This window comes from Ambystoma mexicanum, chromosome 2p, assembly GCF_040938575.1.
Source record: "Ambystoma mexicanum isolate Mex_15411 chromosome 2p, UKY_AmexF1_1, whole genome shotgun sequence".
Taxonomy (NCBI): Eukaryota; Metazoa; Chordata; class Amphibia; order Caudata; family Ambystomatidae; genus Ambystoma; species Ambystoma mexicanum.
Window position 1 is genome coordinate 960,094,172 of NC_090923.1, and position 19,282 is coordinate 960,113,453.

A 19,282-nucleotide genomic window follows, 5' to 3' on the forward strand; every position below is an offset into this window, starting at 1 on the left:
CATACTTGTGGAATTCCATGGTTTCTATAAGAATTTATATGTCCGAAGAGTTAGCGGGCATCAGTGTTCCCTCTAAGCTGTGCGCATGTGCGATTGCCCAGCTTCCTTCTGGGTGCCGCTCAGAAGATATTTAGCAGCGCACACAGACAATTCTAACCTATTCAAAAGTATTTAATAATGCGCAAGCCACAGCAATACATTGGAATTTGCTTTCGGACTGTAAACACCTAAAATCCCCAATAGCAAAATACACACAAAATACACACATAAGAGGTTAGAAATGTATATGAAAAACTGGCTCCATGAACAGAAGAATCTAACCATGATATGTCTGCACACATTAACCAAATTATGTCCCCTCCCCACCCACGACTCCCGAGCTTGATTCTACCACACTTTGACCTTATGACTAACTTCTGCCCCAGAACACATTAAGATAGTACCGGACAACCTTGACTCATCCTCTCTTGACTCTGCAAAAGGTTAACAGCACTGTACCTACATCCACTTGTTTAATGTTTGTTGTAATATGAATAATATGAATAACGTTCACGTGCTAGAATTTGTTACTTACCAAAAGCGTCACCCACACAATACAGGTCTGATCTGCCGGGTGAAACAGCACCCTCTCGCAGACCTTGTCGGATGCACCGGCACGATACATGAATGGTGCCGGTGCATCAGACCTCCCCATTCCCATTGAGTCCAATGGGACTCGAATTGGAATGGGGATCAATATTTTCTGGCGCCCGGCAATGAATAATTACCGGGACCGCCGGGCTGTAATGCCCCGGTAAATCCCCATTGTTTTTAATCGTCATTAATCCATCGGCAAATGTTAGTCCTCTTTGAATTTCTTGACAGCCACATCAGTTTATGACAAGAGATATTTGTGTTTTGTAGTACACATGAGTGATTTTCCAGTAGCATAAAACGTTTGCAAGGTACTGTGGCAGATGTTGAAGTATTGGACTGGTTTATGAGTTTTCTGTTTAGTCACATATGACATTCTATTTTAGCCTATGTGTTTGGAAAAAGTATTGTAAGATTTGTAAGATTTGTCAATAATTGCATTGGCTGGGAAGAGGAAATTCCTTTCCAAACTCTCTTTTGCAACGGTAGTTCACTAAAGACGCATGCTCACAAAGTAGCCTACCCCATTAGTCAGTTGCGCACATGGAAATTAATGTGTGCACAACAGCAAACCAGTTCCGCACATAGAGAAAAATAATTAGAGGAAACATTGGCGGGCATATGGACAATTTACAAAATGTTGTGGGACACGCTACCCTGAAGTCGCTTAGTGAACAGGCGGTAGAGGCTACAGTTGAGAATCTCCTTAAAGTAAGAAAAGTTCACTTGATCCACTACTAGGAAAAAAATGATCGTCCTATTCCATATGTTCCCTTTTTACTGGCAGATTCAACAAGCCTCAGAACTTCAGTTACAGGACTTTCTGGAAAAAAACAATATCTTGGGTACGTACCAGTCTGGCTTCTGAGCATGACATGGAACTGAGACAGCTATGCTGGATCTCAAGTCCACCCTTGCGAGTATTGTTGATAATGGTAACCCAGCCCTGCTGATGCTCCTGGACCTGTCAGCGACCTTCGACCTGATCGACCATTCACTAAGGTTGAGCCTGGCTGGATGTACCCGGAAGGCGGCGGACTGGGTGGCATCTTTTCTTGGCCCACGAGTATCTAGGGTAGCTCAGGTGTCCTGTGCGTCCGTGGTTCACACCCAAAAGCAGTACAGTTAAGAGGATCCCAAAGAAGACGGATGTCCTTAGGATTTTGAGTTATATTTAATGTGGAGAGAAACCTGAGGAAGGAAGCCATTTCCACGAGAGTGGGTTGCAACAACAAGAGGAAGGAGTTGTCCTCTTGAACTACAAGGAACTTGGATTATTCTTCTGCTTTGAACTTTGCATTTTCTGGAGTGAAACCTGGGGAAGAGTCATTCCCTGGAGCTGTGAACATTGAACATTTGGAATATTTGTTTTGGAGTTCGAACATTTGTGCACTTCAAGAAGCAGAGGCAATTTCCGTTATCACTTTGGAGTTAGTTTTAGAATATGAGGGCAAGGATAGGATTTGGGACACAGGACGGACATTTACTTTGGACATCCTGACACTGGATAGACCCTTAGTTTTGGTTGAGGCAGGGAAATACCTCCTAGATTAGGGACAGTGAGGCATTTTCCAACCCCTTTTCATTTTAATAAGTCTATAACCAAAACCATGACTCCTCTGTGTCCGCGTCTCACTCCTGGCTCTTCACACTACATTCACCTATGTTCATTACAATGGCTACATTCACCTAGATTCAATATATTGGCAACATTCCACATTCACCTAGATTCAATGCTATTGCTATGTTCTACATTCACCTAGATTCAATATTCTGTCTACATACTACCATTCAGCTAGATATAATGCATTGACTACACTTTGACATTCACCTAGCAAAAACGCTGTCTACCCGCTAAGAATCACAGAGTCAATAAGGATGCTACCTATTACCATTAACCTAGACTGAAACGGCTAGATATCACTGAAAAGAGTCATGGGTGCTTGCACCACAGCCTTTGAGAATCAAGGACTTTGTCTCTTGCCTGGCAGTTGCTGACAGCAAGTTTGTTGGCCTGCTTATTGGCTTCTACAGGTGAACAGGGTACATTTTAGATCGGTGCCGTCCCAGAGAGCGCCCCTTTGTCTCTGTTCGCCAGCCAGCCACCTGCCCTGAACAAGTCACTGGAGTGAGTATCTTCTGGTCATGGAACTCGAATCATGGACCAATAGGGGACCAAGGAGGGCAGGCATAGTGTCACGGCCTAAGTGTCCTCCTGTAGGTGTGACAGAAGAGGGTTTGCGAGGTAGCAGGAAGGAAAAGACAGGTTTTGAGGGCCTTCATGAAGAGGTGATTCTCTGGGAGGCGGCCGTTGATTGGAAGGGAGTTCCAGAGTGTGGGAGCTTGAACAGAGAAAGCGGATCCTCCTAGCCTAGTGAGATTGAAGGCGGGATCACAGGAGGTGTCCAGTGCCAGATCTGAGGTTTCTGTTGGGTTGGTAACATGTGAATTTGCTTTGGAGGAATTCAGGGCCTTTCTTGTGGAGTGCACAATGGGTGAGGCACATGGCTTTGAAATTGGCCCGTCGGCTGATCGGAAGCCAGCGCAGTACCCTGAGGGCAAGGGAGATGTGTTATCAGGGGAGTGGGAAAGAAGCAGCATAGCTGCAGAGTTTTGGATCCATTGGAGATTTCTAAGCTGAAAGGCAGGGGTGCCTAAATAGAGGGAGTTGGCGTAGTCTAGGCGGGACAGGATGATAGCCAGAATTGCTGAGATTCTGTGAGGGTAGGAGAGATGGGAGAAGATTTATCTGAGAATGCGGAGGTGAAAATGGCATGATCTGGAGACAGCGTCAATGTGGTGAGAGTGTGTTGGGTCCGAGTTCAAGGTGCTTCCCAGGTTCTTTACTGAGTTGGATACTCTGGGGAGGGTTGGAGGCGGGCCCTACGGAGAGTGGCCAAGGGGTGGTTTGGGGAACGAGTGAGGTCTTGCCACAAATTAGAATTTTGGTTTTGCCAGGATGGAGGAGGACGTGGTGGTTGGCAGTCATCCAGTTGATTTCCGTGAGGCAGGAGGCGAGATCTGGGAGGGGAGAGGCCTAGGATTTGAGAATTTTGAAAATTATCTGTGTCATCAGCGTAGTTGTAGCAGGTAAGGTCATGAGAGCGGATGATGATGGGGAGGGGGCTTAGGCAGAGGTTGGAGAGGGGAAAGGGAAAGGGAGGGAGGCCCCTTGTTGGACCCCATAGGAGACAGGGTGGGGGGGGGCAGAGGAGACGGAAAGGAGGATGGCGATTTGTGAGCGATTGGCGAGGAAAGAGGAGATCCATCTTAGAGCACAACCCCTAATGTCTAGAGAGTGGATGGTGTCTGTTCATGAGTGATGTGGTTAATTGTGTCAAATACTGCAGAGAGGTCAAGGAGGATGAGTGCAAAACAGCCTTTTGAGACTGCTGTTCTTTTAATCTTTCCCAGATAGAGACAAGGCAAGTTTTGGTTCCACTGAGTGGTCTGAAATCGGACTGGGCAGGATATAGTAGGCCATTGGATTCTGTGAAGAGGCAGAACTGGGAGTATGCCGTGCGATCTAAGAGTTTGGTAATTAAGCAGTTGTTTGAGATTGGGCAATAGTTCGATGGAATGAGGTGGTCGAGGGAGGGCTTTTTAAGTAAGGGTTTGATGTGAGAGGGGTTGAAGGCTGCTGGGAAAGCGCATGATATCAGTGAATGGTTAATTATTGACCTAGCTACGCTGCCTTCGCAGGTTGAGAGAATGTTCTTAAGGAGGTGGGGGGGGGGGGAGTCAAGGATCAGGATCACCAGGGGATGCCGAGTGGTGGCTACTGGAAAGTACCTTCAGGAATTCTGGATGGGAGATGGAGAGGTAGCAGAGGAGGGTGTGTGCGGGGGAATGGAGCTGGGGTATAGGAGAGGATGGGGATTAAAGGGGGGGTTCAGTGTTGCTAATTTAGTGTTGATGGTGCAGTTTCTTTCGATAGCGATGTTGTCAATTCAAAATCCCCAAAGGCATGCGTCTTCCTTGGGATTCTCTTTTACAGTACCTTGTATACACTTGACTCTGTCTGGTGTACTCTCCTGCCATGACTTTCATGCAGCTTGTTCTACACACTAGACTTTGCCTGGTATACTCTCCTTCCAGCGTGTGTTCGGTATTTTGGTAAAAAGATCCTTCAGCTTGCTTTACAAAAGATCTGCTATTACCCCCCTGCAAGATCTTAACATACAATGTCCCTTTGGTTTCTCTCTTTTGGTTTTCCCTAAATTCGTATTGTGATTCCCAGACTCGAATTCCAATGTCGGGTTCTCTTGTCCGACAGTGCTTCGGCGTCCCAACCCTTTCCTGGGTTTACCGGTTCGCTTCTGCGGCTTTCCCCAATTCCACGTCAGGTGTTTCTCTGGCTCTCGTGTCTCTCACGACCATCCGACAGGCTGTCAGAAGCACGAGTACGTTGCACAGCGGGTTTCCTTCTTGTTCAGTTCTGCCGTTTGGACTTCTGCGATGCCGCCGGCACCTCGCTCTGCCTTGCGCTGGAGAACTCCATGTTTCCATGGTTTTTAACTGTGCAGGGCCAATTGGACTGTCCCAACAACTAGACTGCTGGTATTGGTTTTCTTTAAGAGTAATCATTACTACACCTCGCCTCTTCCGAGTTCCTATCGTGCTGTTTTTCATGTGGTATTGAGGAACACTGGCTGTAGACTTGCAATATGCCATCTAGGCATATGGACATTATTTAATCGAACTGTGTTGGATAATACAAATCCTTACCAGAACATTACCGGTTACCACGAGGAACTCTTCAGTAGGGTCAAGCTGCAACCTGCAAGGAATCGGACAAGAGTGAAAGTCAGGCATTTGAACTCTTACGAACTACATACTTACGGCGTCTTGCCGGGATTATCGGAGTCAATATTGTCCTGGAACTCACCAATTCCTTCGAGCCAGTGAAGCAACTGGTTATCTACGCGCCACTGCGCTCAATGCAGGATGGAGAGCTCATCTTTTCAAATCATCAGGTGAGGCTATAAGAGGGAACATCCAAGGTGATCAGTGGGGAGAACAGCGGGGTGGGGGGATTTACGCTCAACTCCACGGGTGGTTAATTCCCTTTCTCCACTTGCAGAAGAATATTCCTACGGGCCAAGCAAACGAAGCTAGGTGGGCCAGTCCGTCATCTCGGCCCTACGTGTCACATTGGTAGAGACCGCAGCAGTCCAGATCGCCACCTCTGTGGGAGCCAGGTGAGCGTAACACCCAGGCCCACGATTGGCAAGGATTTACACTGTTCAAAACTGGCAGTGGCTATCTGGATATACACTGGCCACACATTCTGCCCGGCAACACTCAGGCACTAGACAGTTCCAGCCCCCACATCTGGCGCCACACACACACACACACACACACACATCCCCCCCCCTTTCAGGCGGCACGCTGGTGGCAGATATTTAGTTTTAGTTTCACCAGGGCGCTTTCTGGGCCTGGGCAGGCTACACTTCTTGTGCGGGTGGGTCTAGGTGTTTGGCAGTTAGGTGGCTTCCAAAACCTTGGTTTAAAATCCCCTAATGTGTTTGAAGCGACATAGGGGGAACCCCTGTTCCTGAGACCAGTGCTTCTGGATTTTTAAAAAGGTGAGCAGGTCTGCTTATCTGCTCGAGGAAATACCGCCATTTCACATTGTTGCTGCATTTTAAGGCTCTCTTCTGGCCACAACGGCTGGATGCAGTGCCCTGGGCAGATCTCTGGTTTGGGTTTTTGGCTGCTTGGTGTCCTTTGTGAATTTTCCTGATCTTGCTACTGGTCCTCCTCATCTGCTGCAAACCTTTTATGGGCCATTTTACCTCTGTTCCAAGGCATTGTGTGCCACCTTAGTTTTGGAAGCTGCAAACACCAGGAAGGTTTTTGGGACCCCAACAACCCACCAAATCTGCTTGTCTTGCAAGGGCCATTTCTGATGGTGTGACATCTTCGTTTGCCCGTGAGCTGCTGGGGTCTGCCATGGGAAGATGCTTTGCTCCTCCTGGAGTCATCTCAGTGGTTGATTCCACTTATGGATGACCGTTCCCCGTCCTGTGAAGAGGCGATACTTCTGTGAACCGACTGTCTGGAAGCAAACATTGTAAGTTCTAACCTCTGGGCCCTGGTTTGGCAGGTTACTCAAGATACTCATCCTCACAGGTCCCCGTGGTTTGTAGTAGTTTGGTTGTGCAGGTCCCTTTCTACTGCATCATCCTATTGGTTATCATTGGGGGCTAAATCCTGCTTTGCCTTTCTGCTCCTGTGACTGCTGGGTCTTGAATCCACCACCGGATCTCTTCTGGGTCTCTGCTAGTGTCCCCCTCCAGTCGATCGCCTTCTTCTGGGTTCCTGTGGGAAGAAACTGAGACTTGCCTGGCTTTTCTGTTTATTTCCTATGGGCCACTTTCCTAAGCACTGCAGTTCATTCAACCGACACTGCAAGGTACTCTCCTAAACTGTGGCATTTTTCTAGAGTCCCTGAGGTTCTTCACATAGCTGTGAACTTTCAGACTTTCCCCTGATTTTTTTTTGTATTACACTCCTGCATCGAATATACATTGTTTCACAGTGGTGTTACTGTTTCCCTCTTTGGTGTGAAATATGCACTTCGGTGCCTAGAGCCTGTCTCTCGAAAATATATCCTGGACTTGGTAACCATCCTGGCTTTGTTGGATAGTGTGTTCCACTGTTCACTACATCTAAATGCTACAACTGCGTTATATGCACAAGTACTATGTATGATACAGTATTTGCAATGTAGTAGAGAATCTGTGCTAAGCTCTGTGTGGCATCCTTGGATCCCGATTATGATGGTAATGATTGTGGGTAATATGGACTACGGTACTCTTTATCTTACTATAGTCTATTTGTAGTCCCATCTGCCACCAGGTATTGGGCTAACATTTTAGGGTAAAGAGTAAGTTGGGCATTAACTGGCCGCATACAGTTTCTTTCTTACATTATGCTCTGCTTTGGCTCGTTCTGTGTAACCCGAATACTTATTTTTGCAATCATAAATATTCTGTGTGTGAGCTTATAATAAAGTGTATATTTTTTCAGTATACCAGTGTTGTATATTCTTATGTGTGGTGTCTATTGGGGTCAATTGTACCGCCCTGTCAGCTTTGCTTCCTCCAGAGGCTAAGCCTTACTGCTCTGCTACAGCTATAATTGGATAGTCGGGTCTTCGCTTTCAGGTGACACACTGTTTCACCATTCGGTTAGATGATTACACATCCCTCGCCAGGGGGTTCTGTAAAAAGTTTCCCATCACCCTGCACTAAAACATAAGGCCCCCAACACTTCAGAAGTCCTTCCCTGATTAAGTAATGAGGCCTAGCAGCCACACAGTAAATGAAGAAACCTTAGTAGAGGTGGGGTATCCTTAAAAGTGGAGAAATAGGTTTTGGCAAAGCAAACCAATGAGTAAATATGTTCCAAGGACGCAGAAACAAAAAGTAAAGATTAGGGGTCATATCCCAACCCCCCCCCCCCCCTGTAGAAAAAACCCACAGGGGATCCTTGGCCAGAATTTCCCCCATCACTACCAGGAAAAGGAGTAGCAAGTTGAGGACTTTGCCTGTTCAACCCTATGTCGCAGCAAGGAAACAGTTATGCAGAATTGTCCCACTTATTCCAATTCGACTAGAAGTCAACCCTAAGGTTTCTAGATCCGATGGGGCCAACATACTACTATTATTGGTTCTGTTGTAGAGATGGCATGGGTCGCCAGAGCAGTGGTCCATTTCAGGGTAGGGACTGGTTATGGCTAAACTGTGGTTCCGAACTCTAGTGAGATGGTTCCTGATGTGTGAACAGCTGGACAACCCAGGCACCCCGAGACTCACAATGACAGGAGAAGCCCAGGACATGATATAAGTGGGCAACAGTGAAGATCACCTCACGCAAGCCGCAGCCGATAACTCATGTGGTGAGCATAAACACACTGATCCTGGAAGGCCTATTTTCGAGTTGAACAGCCACAACTGCAGGAGGATCGTTCTTGGGCTACTAGCTGGAGATCGTCAGTGTTCCAAGGCTAAACACTGAACAGCGACCGATGCACAGCAGAGGCCCTGGAGGGAGCTTGACAGCCCACAACACAGTCCCGGGATACTTCCTGAAGCTTCAGAGGTCAGTACAGGTTGGTCCAACCAGACCATGAGTCAAAGTAACAACAGGCAATCGACCGAGAGGAACAAAACCTCATTGGGACTTACCTAAAGACAATGCTGGGAGTCTTCAACAGCTCCCCACAGGTCTTCAGTTGGCTGCAACTCTTCAGGCTCCGATCCCAATAGCTATCAGTGCGGAAGGGACTCTGCCCACATCACGAAATTCATTTTTTATGTAAGCTGTACACATCAGAACTGAAAGCCCTGAGGAAATCCAAAAGATCAGCAGAGGCCAACTGGATAAAAAGAAAATCCACTCAAACAAGGCTCTCTTCAAGACAGCCGCTGACACATACAAAAAACCCATCATCAAAACCAAAAGCGACACCTTCAATAGTAGAATACAAAATGCCAACTCCAATGTAAAATAACTATTCACCATCTTAAGGGAAATGGAATCACCCTTACCACCCGAAACCACCTGTGATAAAGATGCCACCTGGTGTGCCAACATCCAGAAGGCATTACTAGACAAAATAGCCCTACTCCAGACTAAAATAGAAACTAAAAGAACTCTACTAACCACAAAAGGCACAACCAACACCAGCCAAACCCACAAACCTCATCCCAACAACATGGATCTATTTGAATTCTCTCGGGTCACCATCTCTCAGGTAGAATCCATAATTGCCAGCCTCAAACCATCGAAATGTCAAGGGGACATCTGCCCAGCATCCATCATTAAAGATGGAGCTAAAGACTTTTCCCCATTCATTACAACTCTCATAAACTCCTCCTTTGACTCATGCTCGGTACCTAAGAACCTCAAAGATGCCTGGGTCAAACCTCTCATCAAAAAACCCACGCTAGACCCAAGTATTGCCACCAACTACCGCACCATCACAACCCTTGCATTCCTGCTTAAGATACTCGACAAAGCAGCATACATTCAAATCCAGAACCACCTCAAAACCCATAACCTCCTTAGCCTCCGACAATCAGGCTTCAGACCTAAACATGGCACCGAGACAGCACTGCTAGACCTGAAGATCCAGATGGATGAGGCCAAGGACAAAAGACACCCATCCCTCCTCCTACTGCTTGATCTCTCTGCGGCCTTTGATTTAGTCGACCACAGCATATTAACATCACACCTTACCACATCAGCATCCTTCTCTCCCAACGCAGCAAAATGTATCCAATCCTTCCTAGCCGAAAGATCCATGAGAGTCTTCTCTGACACGTCCTCAGCAGACCCTTCGCCTATCACCTGCGGAGTACCCCAAGGCTCTTGCATCTCCCCCACCCAATATTTGACCTCCTAGATGACATGTCAGTCCCATACACCAACTACGCTGATGATAGTCAGATACTCATCATGCTCTCAGGCTCCTACGATAACGACTCCTCCCGCCTAAACGAAATCTATAGCAAAATTCAAGACTGGATGGCCAAACACGGGCTTTGTCTAAACGATGACAAAACCGTGCTTCTACTCATTGGCACCAAACAAACTTAACCCACAATACAACTCTTTCAATATTGACGGAAACGTCATTAAGGTCTCTAAAAATGCCAAAACATTTCGGGTCGACCTCAACTCCACCCTATCTATCGTCAAGTTAACGCCACAGCATCCTCTTCAGCCTACACAACTAAACTAATTACCACATGTAGACCATTTTTATCATCACAAAGCTGTATCATTTAGCGAGATTACTGATAATTTCAAAACCGGACTACTGCAACTCCCTCTATCTAGGCAACAGCAAGCAAAACATCCAGAAACTCCAGGTCCTGCAAAACAACGCTCTCAGAGCAGCCCTCAACATACCACAACATCCCACGAACAGACCACATATCCCAAGCCAGACAGACAGCCAATTGGCCCCCCATAAAAGACAGAATCACTTTCAGAACTCTCATGATCACCCACAAATGTCTCAATAACACCACACCCAAATACTTGGCCGATAAATTCAGTGCCAAAATATCATCCAGGCCTACCAGAACCAATTACTCACACTGTCTTAGCATTCTCAAATACAGACTCCAAAAATCAGGAGGAACTAGCTTTCCAGTTCTTGCTGCCAAAACCTGGAACTCCCTGCCACCAGCGCTCAGAAATGAACACTCCTTTCTAGCCTTTCGGGGCAAAGTTAAATAAATCCTGGCTCTTCTCTACATACTCCTCCTCACAACAAACCTTGTAATCCAAAGTACCATCTTAAATCCAATTGCTATCTGCATGTAAATATCTGTATACTAGTGTGAATGTCCTTTATGCATCTTTACTGAATTGTTTTGTACTTAACTCTGACTGCCATCTGCTTGTAAATACTTGTATATTATTGTGAATATCTTTTTTTTGTATCTCTACTACATTGTCTTGCAACTGCCTCTACTTCCAAAACTGTAACCATGCTGCAATCTTTCTGTAATACCTTTATTCTATATCATCTCATTCCTGTAACTTGTAATTTGTATTTATACAATGTATGTAACCAACTCCACAAGTTATGCGCCTAGCTACCTCAGGGTTCAGTGGACTATATAAGAAAATAAAACAAAACAAAAACAAACAAATCACCTTGCAGTGAGGTGCAGCAGGGGAACTTTGGATCCTTTTTGTTTTGTTACTAGCATGTTGTGTCCAGGTCGGGATGGTGGAGATGATATTTTTCTACTGTGTGTTGTTACTTTTCTCTCATACACTTCTGCATTTTCCCTGCATAATGCCTTTTGAGTACCCTATACTTAAAAATGGCTGATACACAGGATTTTGCCCATCTTGTCTTTTGGCCTTCTTGCTATTCTCTCAGGGCTGGACACTTCATATAAGGCAAGTAATTTCCTGGGCAAAGCGGTGTTAGGGAAGATTTCTCTTTTGGCAACTTTGCTTCCATAGTTTCTATGGCCCACCAATCTTTTTGCTTTGCTTTTTAACATGTTCTGGCATTTTGAGGGGAAGTTAAGCCTTCAGCTTCACTGCCCCTGCATTTTGCTAATTTGTTGTGGGGAAATTGATCAGTCCTTCAGACAATCAGAACTGGGAAACTATGTTTTCCTTTTATCTTTTCCATTGTTGTAACTTTTTAACATTGCACATAGCATCTTATAATGCAGTGCAATGGGGATACTTTTATATCACCCTATCTTTTTACACTTGGGATTTGGGTTACCCTTATATGCGCCTAAAGACAAGCTGGTTGCAGCAGATATATTTTTGGGAAACAGAGGGATTTGACACCACAAACGGTATATTATGGTAGAATTAGGTAAAGTGGTTATGTAGTCCTGTCGCCAAAAAAGGCCCCTCTTGCACTGGGGCCAGGCGAACAAATGCAAATTGTGTAATCAAGAAAATTGTACGGACCACATGTGAAACACGTAATTTGCAACCTCCTTTTTTCCGTGATCTGCAAATAATCAGTTGAACTAATCATTGACAATACATATTGCTTGTGGCAAAATAAATTCTGTAGTAGTAAAATAACAGTGATTCATTTATTCACAAGACAGAGGCAAACAAAACGGGTCCAATGCATTTCAAACTCAAGTCCATCCTCAGGGACCAAAATCTGGGAAAATACATAGACACAGGGAAGTGAACGTATGCATGTGAATAAGATACCAACTTCTATATAACAAATATACGAAGTGAAAATGGTCCTACCTGCCTGTCTATATTCATCTACTAACATGATTTCATGACTGAAAAAGAAAAATGGGTAAACCAATCGTAATGTATCCAAGGTTAGTGCTGCAAATAGTGGGACACAGTGTGCTACAAAGCTGTAAACCTGCAGTTGCAGCGTCTCACTCTAGTATGGTACAAATAAATGTTGTCCAAGTACAGTGTGGAGTTCTGAAAAGAAAAAGTATAGTCCACAATCTGGAGAACCCAGAATGAAGAACCAAAGGATTAACAGTCGGAGAGAAACGAACTGTGTGGAATATACAGAGCAAGGGGTTAGTGTGATATTTTTGGACCATATATGGTCTGCATGTAAAGACTGCTATGGCGTGAGCACCATGACATCATCAGAGTGATGATGTCATCACAACAAGCGGTACGAGTGAATAATGAAGGTAAACACTGTGCGTGTCCCAATGTGACAAGTATGAATAAAATGTGATAAATGAGGAAGGGGGTCCAAAATGTGTGGAAATGTCCAAGACTGATATTAATAAAGACAGTATATTGAAACAGTGACACGAATAACAGGGAAGAACGTGGAATAAAGCTAACCAGAATGTAGAAAAGTGATGCATCAAAGATATTAACAGAAGTACTTACCAAAGGAATACTAAGCATGGTACGTCAAAAGTACAGATCTTCCATGCATAAAGTGCATGGAAATAGTAGTAGTCACATGAATATGGTACAGAAAAATCAACAGAACTCTAAAAACTGGTAAAGACGAATTAGAAAGTAAGTGGAGTGCTTTGAAGATACCGTTTTTCTGCTAACATTATTAAAGTAAATATAGTGATGCAAGTGTAATACACAGAGAAATTGTAGAAGATTGGATCTAAATGCAATCATACGAGATGTAACAATGCTTGGAATACATTTAAAAAAAGCCCACAACAAAAATTATATAAAGCAAAAGAAATTACATTCATCCTTTAAACCTCCAGTAGATGAGGTCTCTGTGCGTCTGTCTCTGCGTCTGTCTCTGTGCGTCTGTCTCTGTGCGTCTGTCTCTGTGCGTCTGTCTCTGTGCGTCTGTCTCTGTGCGTCTGTCTCTGTGTGTCTGTCTCTGTGTGTCTGTCTCTGTGTGTCTGTCTCTGTGTGTCTGTCTCTCTGGCTGTCTGACTGTGTCAAACAGCCGATTGAAGATCCAAAGAAGACTCCTGAAGAGGCCTGGCATTTCATTCTGAATCTGGCCGGGTGAAGCCCTGTTATACTACCTGATCTCCGAAGACCCCGAGTGGTGCTTCAGCCCTTGAACTATTGGGACCAGCTAGTCTGAACACCATCTCGAGGATCCAGCCAACCTGAGCCTTTAGAAGTGTCCCTGGACTACCTGGTGGACTGACCAGCTCTCTCATAGGCTACCACCCCAGAAGCGGCGCTGTTCCACTGTTGCTCCCAGAACTTCAGCCAGCTTGTGGTACAAGTCGTCTTCCCTGCAAATTTCAACGTCCCAGCATCAAGGGATCCTGTTCTAGACAAGCGTCTTCAACCACGACTGGAAGGAAGTCTGCTTTCGTCTGTGTGTAGTGGGGGTTGCTGGAACTGGCATTGCCCCATGCTGTGAAGAGACCGGCATCAGTGAATCTTGCATGTGTTTATCGCCAGAGGTTACATCTTGCATCTCGACCTGACCGGAAGAATCCTTGCACACACTGCTCCTGAGCATCTCTCACTGGAACCAACCGACGAAATCCAACGACCCCCTAGTCGACCCATCAAGTCATCTGGGAAAATCGGGAGTCAGGGGTGCAAGTAAACACAATGCTTCTGTCTCTTCCTGTTCTCCACAGTATAGCACTGGGAACCAGTCCCTTTGTATCCTATCATTCAATTTCACTGTATTTTGGTCATCGTATCTGGGTAGTACCATCTGAAAGATGAGAACACAATTTACCTACCTAGTAACTTTGTTGCATCTCTTCTTTTGAACAACTACTAACGCAAGTAACGTACCTGCTACAGATACATTCTGCGGAGAAGCATTGTGGCTGCAGTGACTTTTGGGCACAAAGCCCTATTCTCCATAGGGATTGGACTGCTGAAGTTCTGACTTGGCTCCATATTTACCTGCATTAATTTACTTACCTCTTAACGTCCTGTGAATGCATTTTAAGTAACTATGGTGAATGTATATAGGTTTATTATGGAGTATTGTGTGATGGTAACACCTGCTAGTTTCAGTTTTAGGCCTAGAATAAATATTTGTATTTTTATATATACCTGTCTATACTGGATGATTGTGTGCTTCACTGTGTCGACTCATTGTGGACCCCTAACCCCACTCACACTCTGCTGAGAATAGCATGACGGCCCTCCACGTTTATTGGTTTTCAGCACACCTCTAAGAGTTTGACTGGTGCAGATCCTTACTACTGTTGGGCTTGCGTGTGACTCCAGCTTCAATTTTGAATAGAAGGTCTCCTCAGACATTCTTCAAATCGTCGTTGGAAACGAGACACATTCGAAGAGGAGCATCCAGCTGAAGACCCGTGGGTCATCGTTGCAGCCAACCAGCACTGCCCTCAGCAAGTCCTGGAGAAGACCTGCTTGTTTGCCCGATTGCCTGGAGGCTTTCATTGGAGCTTGAACCTGTGGATGGGTGGGAACAGCCAGTCTCGACCCCTGCTAATGGAAGCATTCGGAAGTGTCCCAGCTTGATGCATCAGTCGCTGCCCTAAACTCAGATTTGGGACCCCGCAGATACTCTACATGTTAGACAAGAGACCTTCCCCTGCAGTTGTATCTCTCTGGCATGGAGGGGCCTTGCAGGACCTGCTTCTTTGTCTCCACCACGAGGATAATCTTCTGCCACCTGATTGCAGTGTTCATCACTGTCTCTGATCTGCATCATGTCATGGTGTCCCGTGAGGTTGTCAGCATTGTGGTGGTGGTCTTGTCATGCCAGAGGCATCCAGCTGTCCAGTGCCAGGAACAGTCTCGCCAATGCATGGAATTGCCAACTAGACGGAGCCAAATCCTGGCACTGAAAGTGACCTCTGTACCAGCGATCCCTAGACCCTCTTCAATGGAACCAACATACAAAGTTAGAGGACCCAACGGATTCGGGCGCCTCAGAAGTAATTTTTGACAGAATCGGAGTAAAGGGGCTGAATTTACATCCCTGTTTTCACCACTCCCCCCTTAGTCCACAGGGTTTAACAGGCACAGAGTCCTAATCCTACCCTCCCTCTTGCATGGTCGTGATCAGTGGAGTTCTACCCAAGGATCCCCCTAACCCCCGCCCCCTAGACTTCTCCCAAGGTCTACAGAACTCCTTCTAATGCATGTGCCTTCTAAACACACAACTGCAAACACATGCTCTGGATGTTTAATTAGAGTCCTGTATGTATACTGAGGTACGTGCTCCTTTTTCATACGACTGTTGCATGGCAACCCGTACAACTTAATTGTTGTGGTTATTGTTAAAAGATGCCCTGTATTTTACTTCTCAGCTTTATGCCTTCTGGGACTTCCAATATCCTATTTGACATCAATTGACATTAGAGGGCACGCACTCCTTTATGGTGCAAGTGTCTGGGGGGACAACCAGCTCATAAAGCATGGTCATCCTTCCTGGAATACTTTCCACCACAGAAAGCACACTTATTAAAAGACATGATTGATTGAGAAGAACAGAAAAATGACAGGCTGAAGAGAAAATCAAGGAAGCACCTCCTACTTTGTTAAAAAAAAAAAAACACATTCACAAGGGGCAAGTGTCATGCATATAGCAAAGAAACTGTCAAGAAAAGAGGCAATGCGGATTTTAAAAAAATGACCATTAAGTGTAAAAGGATCCACTGCTCAGAGGCAGAAAAAAAAACTATGAATATAATGGTAAAATGCATTCTGCAAACCTGGAGGACCCTGTACCCTTAAGGTTACTGTCACTTTTGCAAGTTTTTACATGCTTGACCATAAGTTAACTTATTTTTCATTTTCCACTGCCTATAGTGTAAGAACATACTTTAAAAGTCACTAATGTGTTTTTTGGTGGAAACAATGGCAAAAGCAGTAAGCCAGATATGCAACATTTATCATGCGATTTAATTAAGCCTTATAGACCACAGGAAGGCTCATGACTGAGCTAATAATTCGCCCTCAAGTTAATGTATGAGGTGAAGCTGAGGGCTAGAAGTCGTACAAGGGTCATTATTCCGAGCGGTCATAACCCCCTCCCAAGGTCTATATGATTTCTCACCCATTAAGTTGTGCAATTTAAAATGAAAGTCAATGATTTTAGGTTGCTGCTCAAGTCAGAATGTTTGCAATGTGGTCTTAAAGAATATCATATACTGAATTCGAGTGTTCTGAAAGAAGCTCATTAAACCCTACAGGATGAACTCAGTTAAACAATGGAGTTTTTGCTCTTCTGGTAAAAAATAAATAAGGGTTTTCATGTACTTAATGTTTATGACCATCGATAAATAACAAATCCGCATACCCCACGATAAGCTTCTTCAGGAAGTTGACGCCATCATGTGGAAACATTCTTGGTTAACCATCGCACTCAAAAAGGACCAAATGCGCACATGCCCTACAATTAGGATAAACTACACATGCTGACCTTTGGCCCAGGGAATACTTCATTCTGCTTTAATTTGATAGTCATCTCCGTATAACCGGAGCAGCTGCCAATCTGGAGGAGAGAGGAAGGGGAGCTCTCTGCAGTCCGGCTGCGAGACTCTGTAAACAGTGGGGCCTCCTCCTGGATGGAGCATGACGAGGAATCCATTTCCTGGCAGAAAAGAAAAACAAATGCTATTAATCATGCTACTAGAGTACAAAAAGAAACCTAACTAATAAGGTATCTGGAGCTCAGTTGGAGGACCTCTTATGAAGGCACTGACCAGCGCTGGTTTACAAACAATACGGAAGAGATGGAACGTTACACAGAAGATGCAGTGGTGGTATCAGTAGATTAACCATGTAAGTTATCCAACATTGACAGAACAGTTTAGTACCAATAACCGCCAGGGATTTTTGAAGTAGTTTTACTTTTAAAAAAACAAGCCATAGTAATATTGCAATAATACAAAATATGAAAATTATAAACAGCACTCAACAAGGAAGCGCAACAATAATCAGCTTTCTCTGATCAGAAATGCTAGAGTTTTAGCAGCATTAGTAACAAGCATATGCTACAACCCAAATCCCAACTCCACTCTGGCAAGACCTCCAAGTGGAAAGAAGAATCCTATCACTGCCATTCATAATACAGAGCACAGTGAATCTCAGAGTTGTCAAGGCAGCGCTAAACGGCCAGTCTTGCTTGTTTTAGTTTAAAAAGGACTTCTGACATGTTGAATAAACAAGATGATGTTCGCATGTGAAAAAGAGGGACTTTAGGACCAAGACAAACAACCAAACTTAACTTGGGAGGAAATAAATAAGCTCAATACAGATAACCTTCTTTCGACTGGATGTTCCTCTAACGTATCCTCATCTTACTTATGATATGAAATCTTCCAACTTCAGCTGCTTCCGAAAAAAGGATTCTCGGCTTCTCTCTGGCTTCAGTTCTGTTTTAACCCCATCCTCGTGCAGAATTACCAGCATCAGTTAATCCTGGAGAGTACAAGAATCTGAATGGGCGTAAAGTGTAATGCCTGGAAATTCTACAACAGGGTAGGTTGGGAGTGGCGATGAGGAATATGTGGGAAGAACATCCACTCGAAAGAACGTTACTAGGGGTAAGTAACTTGTTCTTTGAATGGATTGTGTCCTCCCATGTATTCCTCATCTTATGATAGTCTCCCAGAGCAGTGTTAGGTTTTGGAGGAGGGCGTAAGAATTTTAATTTTTAATGTTTGTCATGGACTGAGTACCTGAGACCGCTTTCCCAAATCCTCCTTCCTGGCTGGAGGAGGAGTCCAGACAGTAATGCTTTGTGAAAGTGTGGATGGTAGACCAAGTGGCTTGCGCACAAAGGTCTTTTATCAGCACCCCTTTTTGGAGAGCAGAAGATGTTGCCATGCCCCTTGTGAAATGGGCTCTTATGCCTTCTGGGGGATCTTTCCCGGCCAATCGGTAGAATTCAGAAATAGCAAGAATTATCCATCTGGATAAAGTTTGTTTAGTAACTGCAAGTCCCAGTTTGTGGCCACTCTAGCCAATGAAAAGTTGGTCATGCCGACGTATCTTTGGTATCCGAGAAAAGGAAACGCTCAAGGTTCTTCTTGGATCGAGCCTATGTAGCCTTTCGTCTTCCTTGCTAGGGTGAGGTGGCGGATAGAAAGTTGGAAGCACAATTTTCTGGGCTAAATGGAAATTTGACACAATCTTTGTTTATTTATTTATATGGAGCTCCCAACCCGGAGGCATCTGGGCGCATTACAATTATTCATAGTTTCAGATGACAAGGTCATACATAGTCAATGCATGCATAAGGAAAAAAACATTAGATAATGTATATGCGGTTGCTTAACAATTCTGGCAATAGAAACATTATTTACAGAAATATACAGACAGGCATGGTTAAAAAAATAAAATTAAAAAAAAGAAGGTTTAACCCCTAGGACAGCCTTATCCTTGTATAAAATGGTAAATGGAGGCCTACTAGATAGGGCCTGCAATTTACTCACCCTGCGGACTGATGTTAACGCAAATAACAGAATGTTTTAAATGTAAGTAGTCTTAACGGACATGAGTGAAGTGGCTCAAAAGGAGCACAAATCAGAAATTTTAATACCAGATTAAGTTCTCAAATTGGGACTTGAAAAGGTGTAGGAGGGAACACATGAGTGAGCCCCTTAAGAAACTTTATGGCCAATGGTATTTCAAAATAGGATACCTCCTCCAAGGTGAGCTTGAAGTTTGAAAGTTCTAACAAAGTTACTCACCGTAGTGACAACCT

The 19,282-nt window shown here is 44.7% G+C and overlaps 1 protein-coding gene across 1 annotated transcript in view; it reads right to left on the reverse strand.

The window, feature by feature from the left end:
* Window positions 1-19,282, reverse strand: part of ATG2A (autophagy related 2A) — a 2,105,371-nt gene that overhangs the window by 1,822,013 nt on the left and 264,076 nt on the right. Inside the window, exon 6 of the mRNA XM_069644746.1 lies at window positions 16,994-17,164. Coding sequence (XP_069500847.1) covers window positions 16,994-17,164 — 171 coding nt within the window. The remainder of the gene's footprint in view (window positions 1-16,993; window positions 17,165-19,282) is intronic.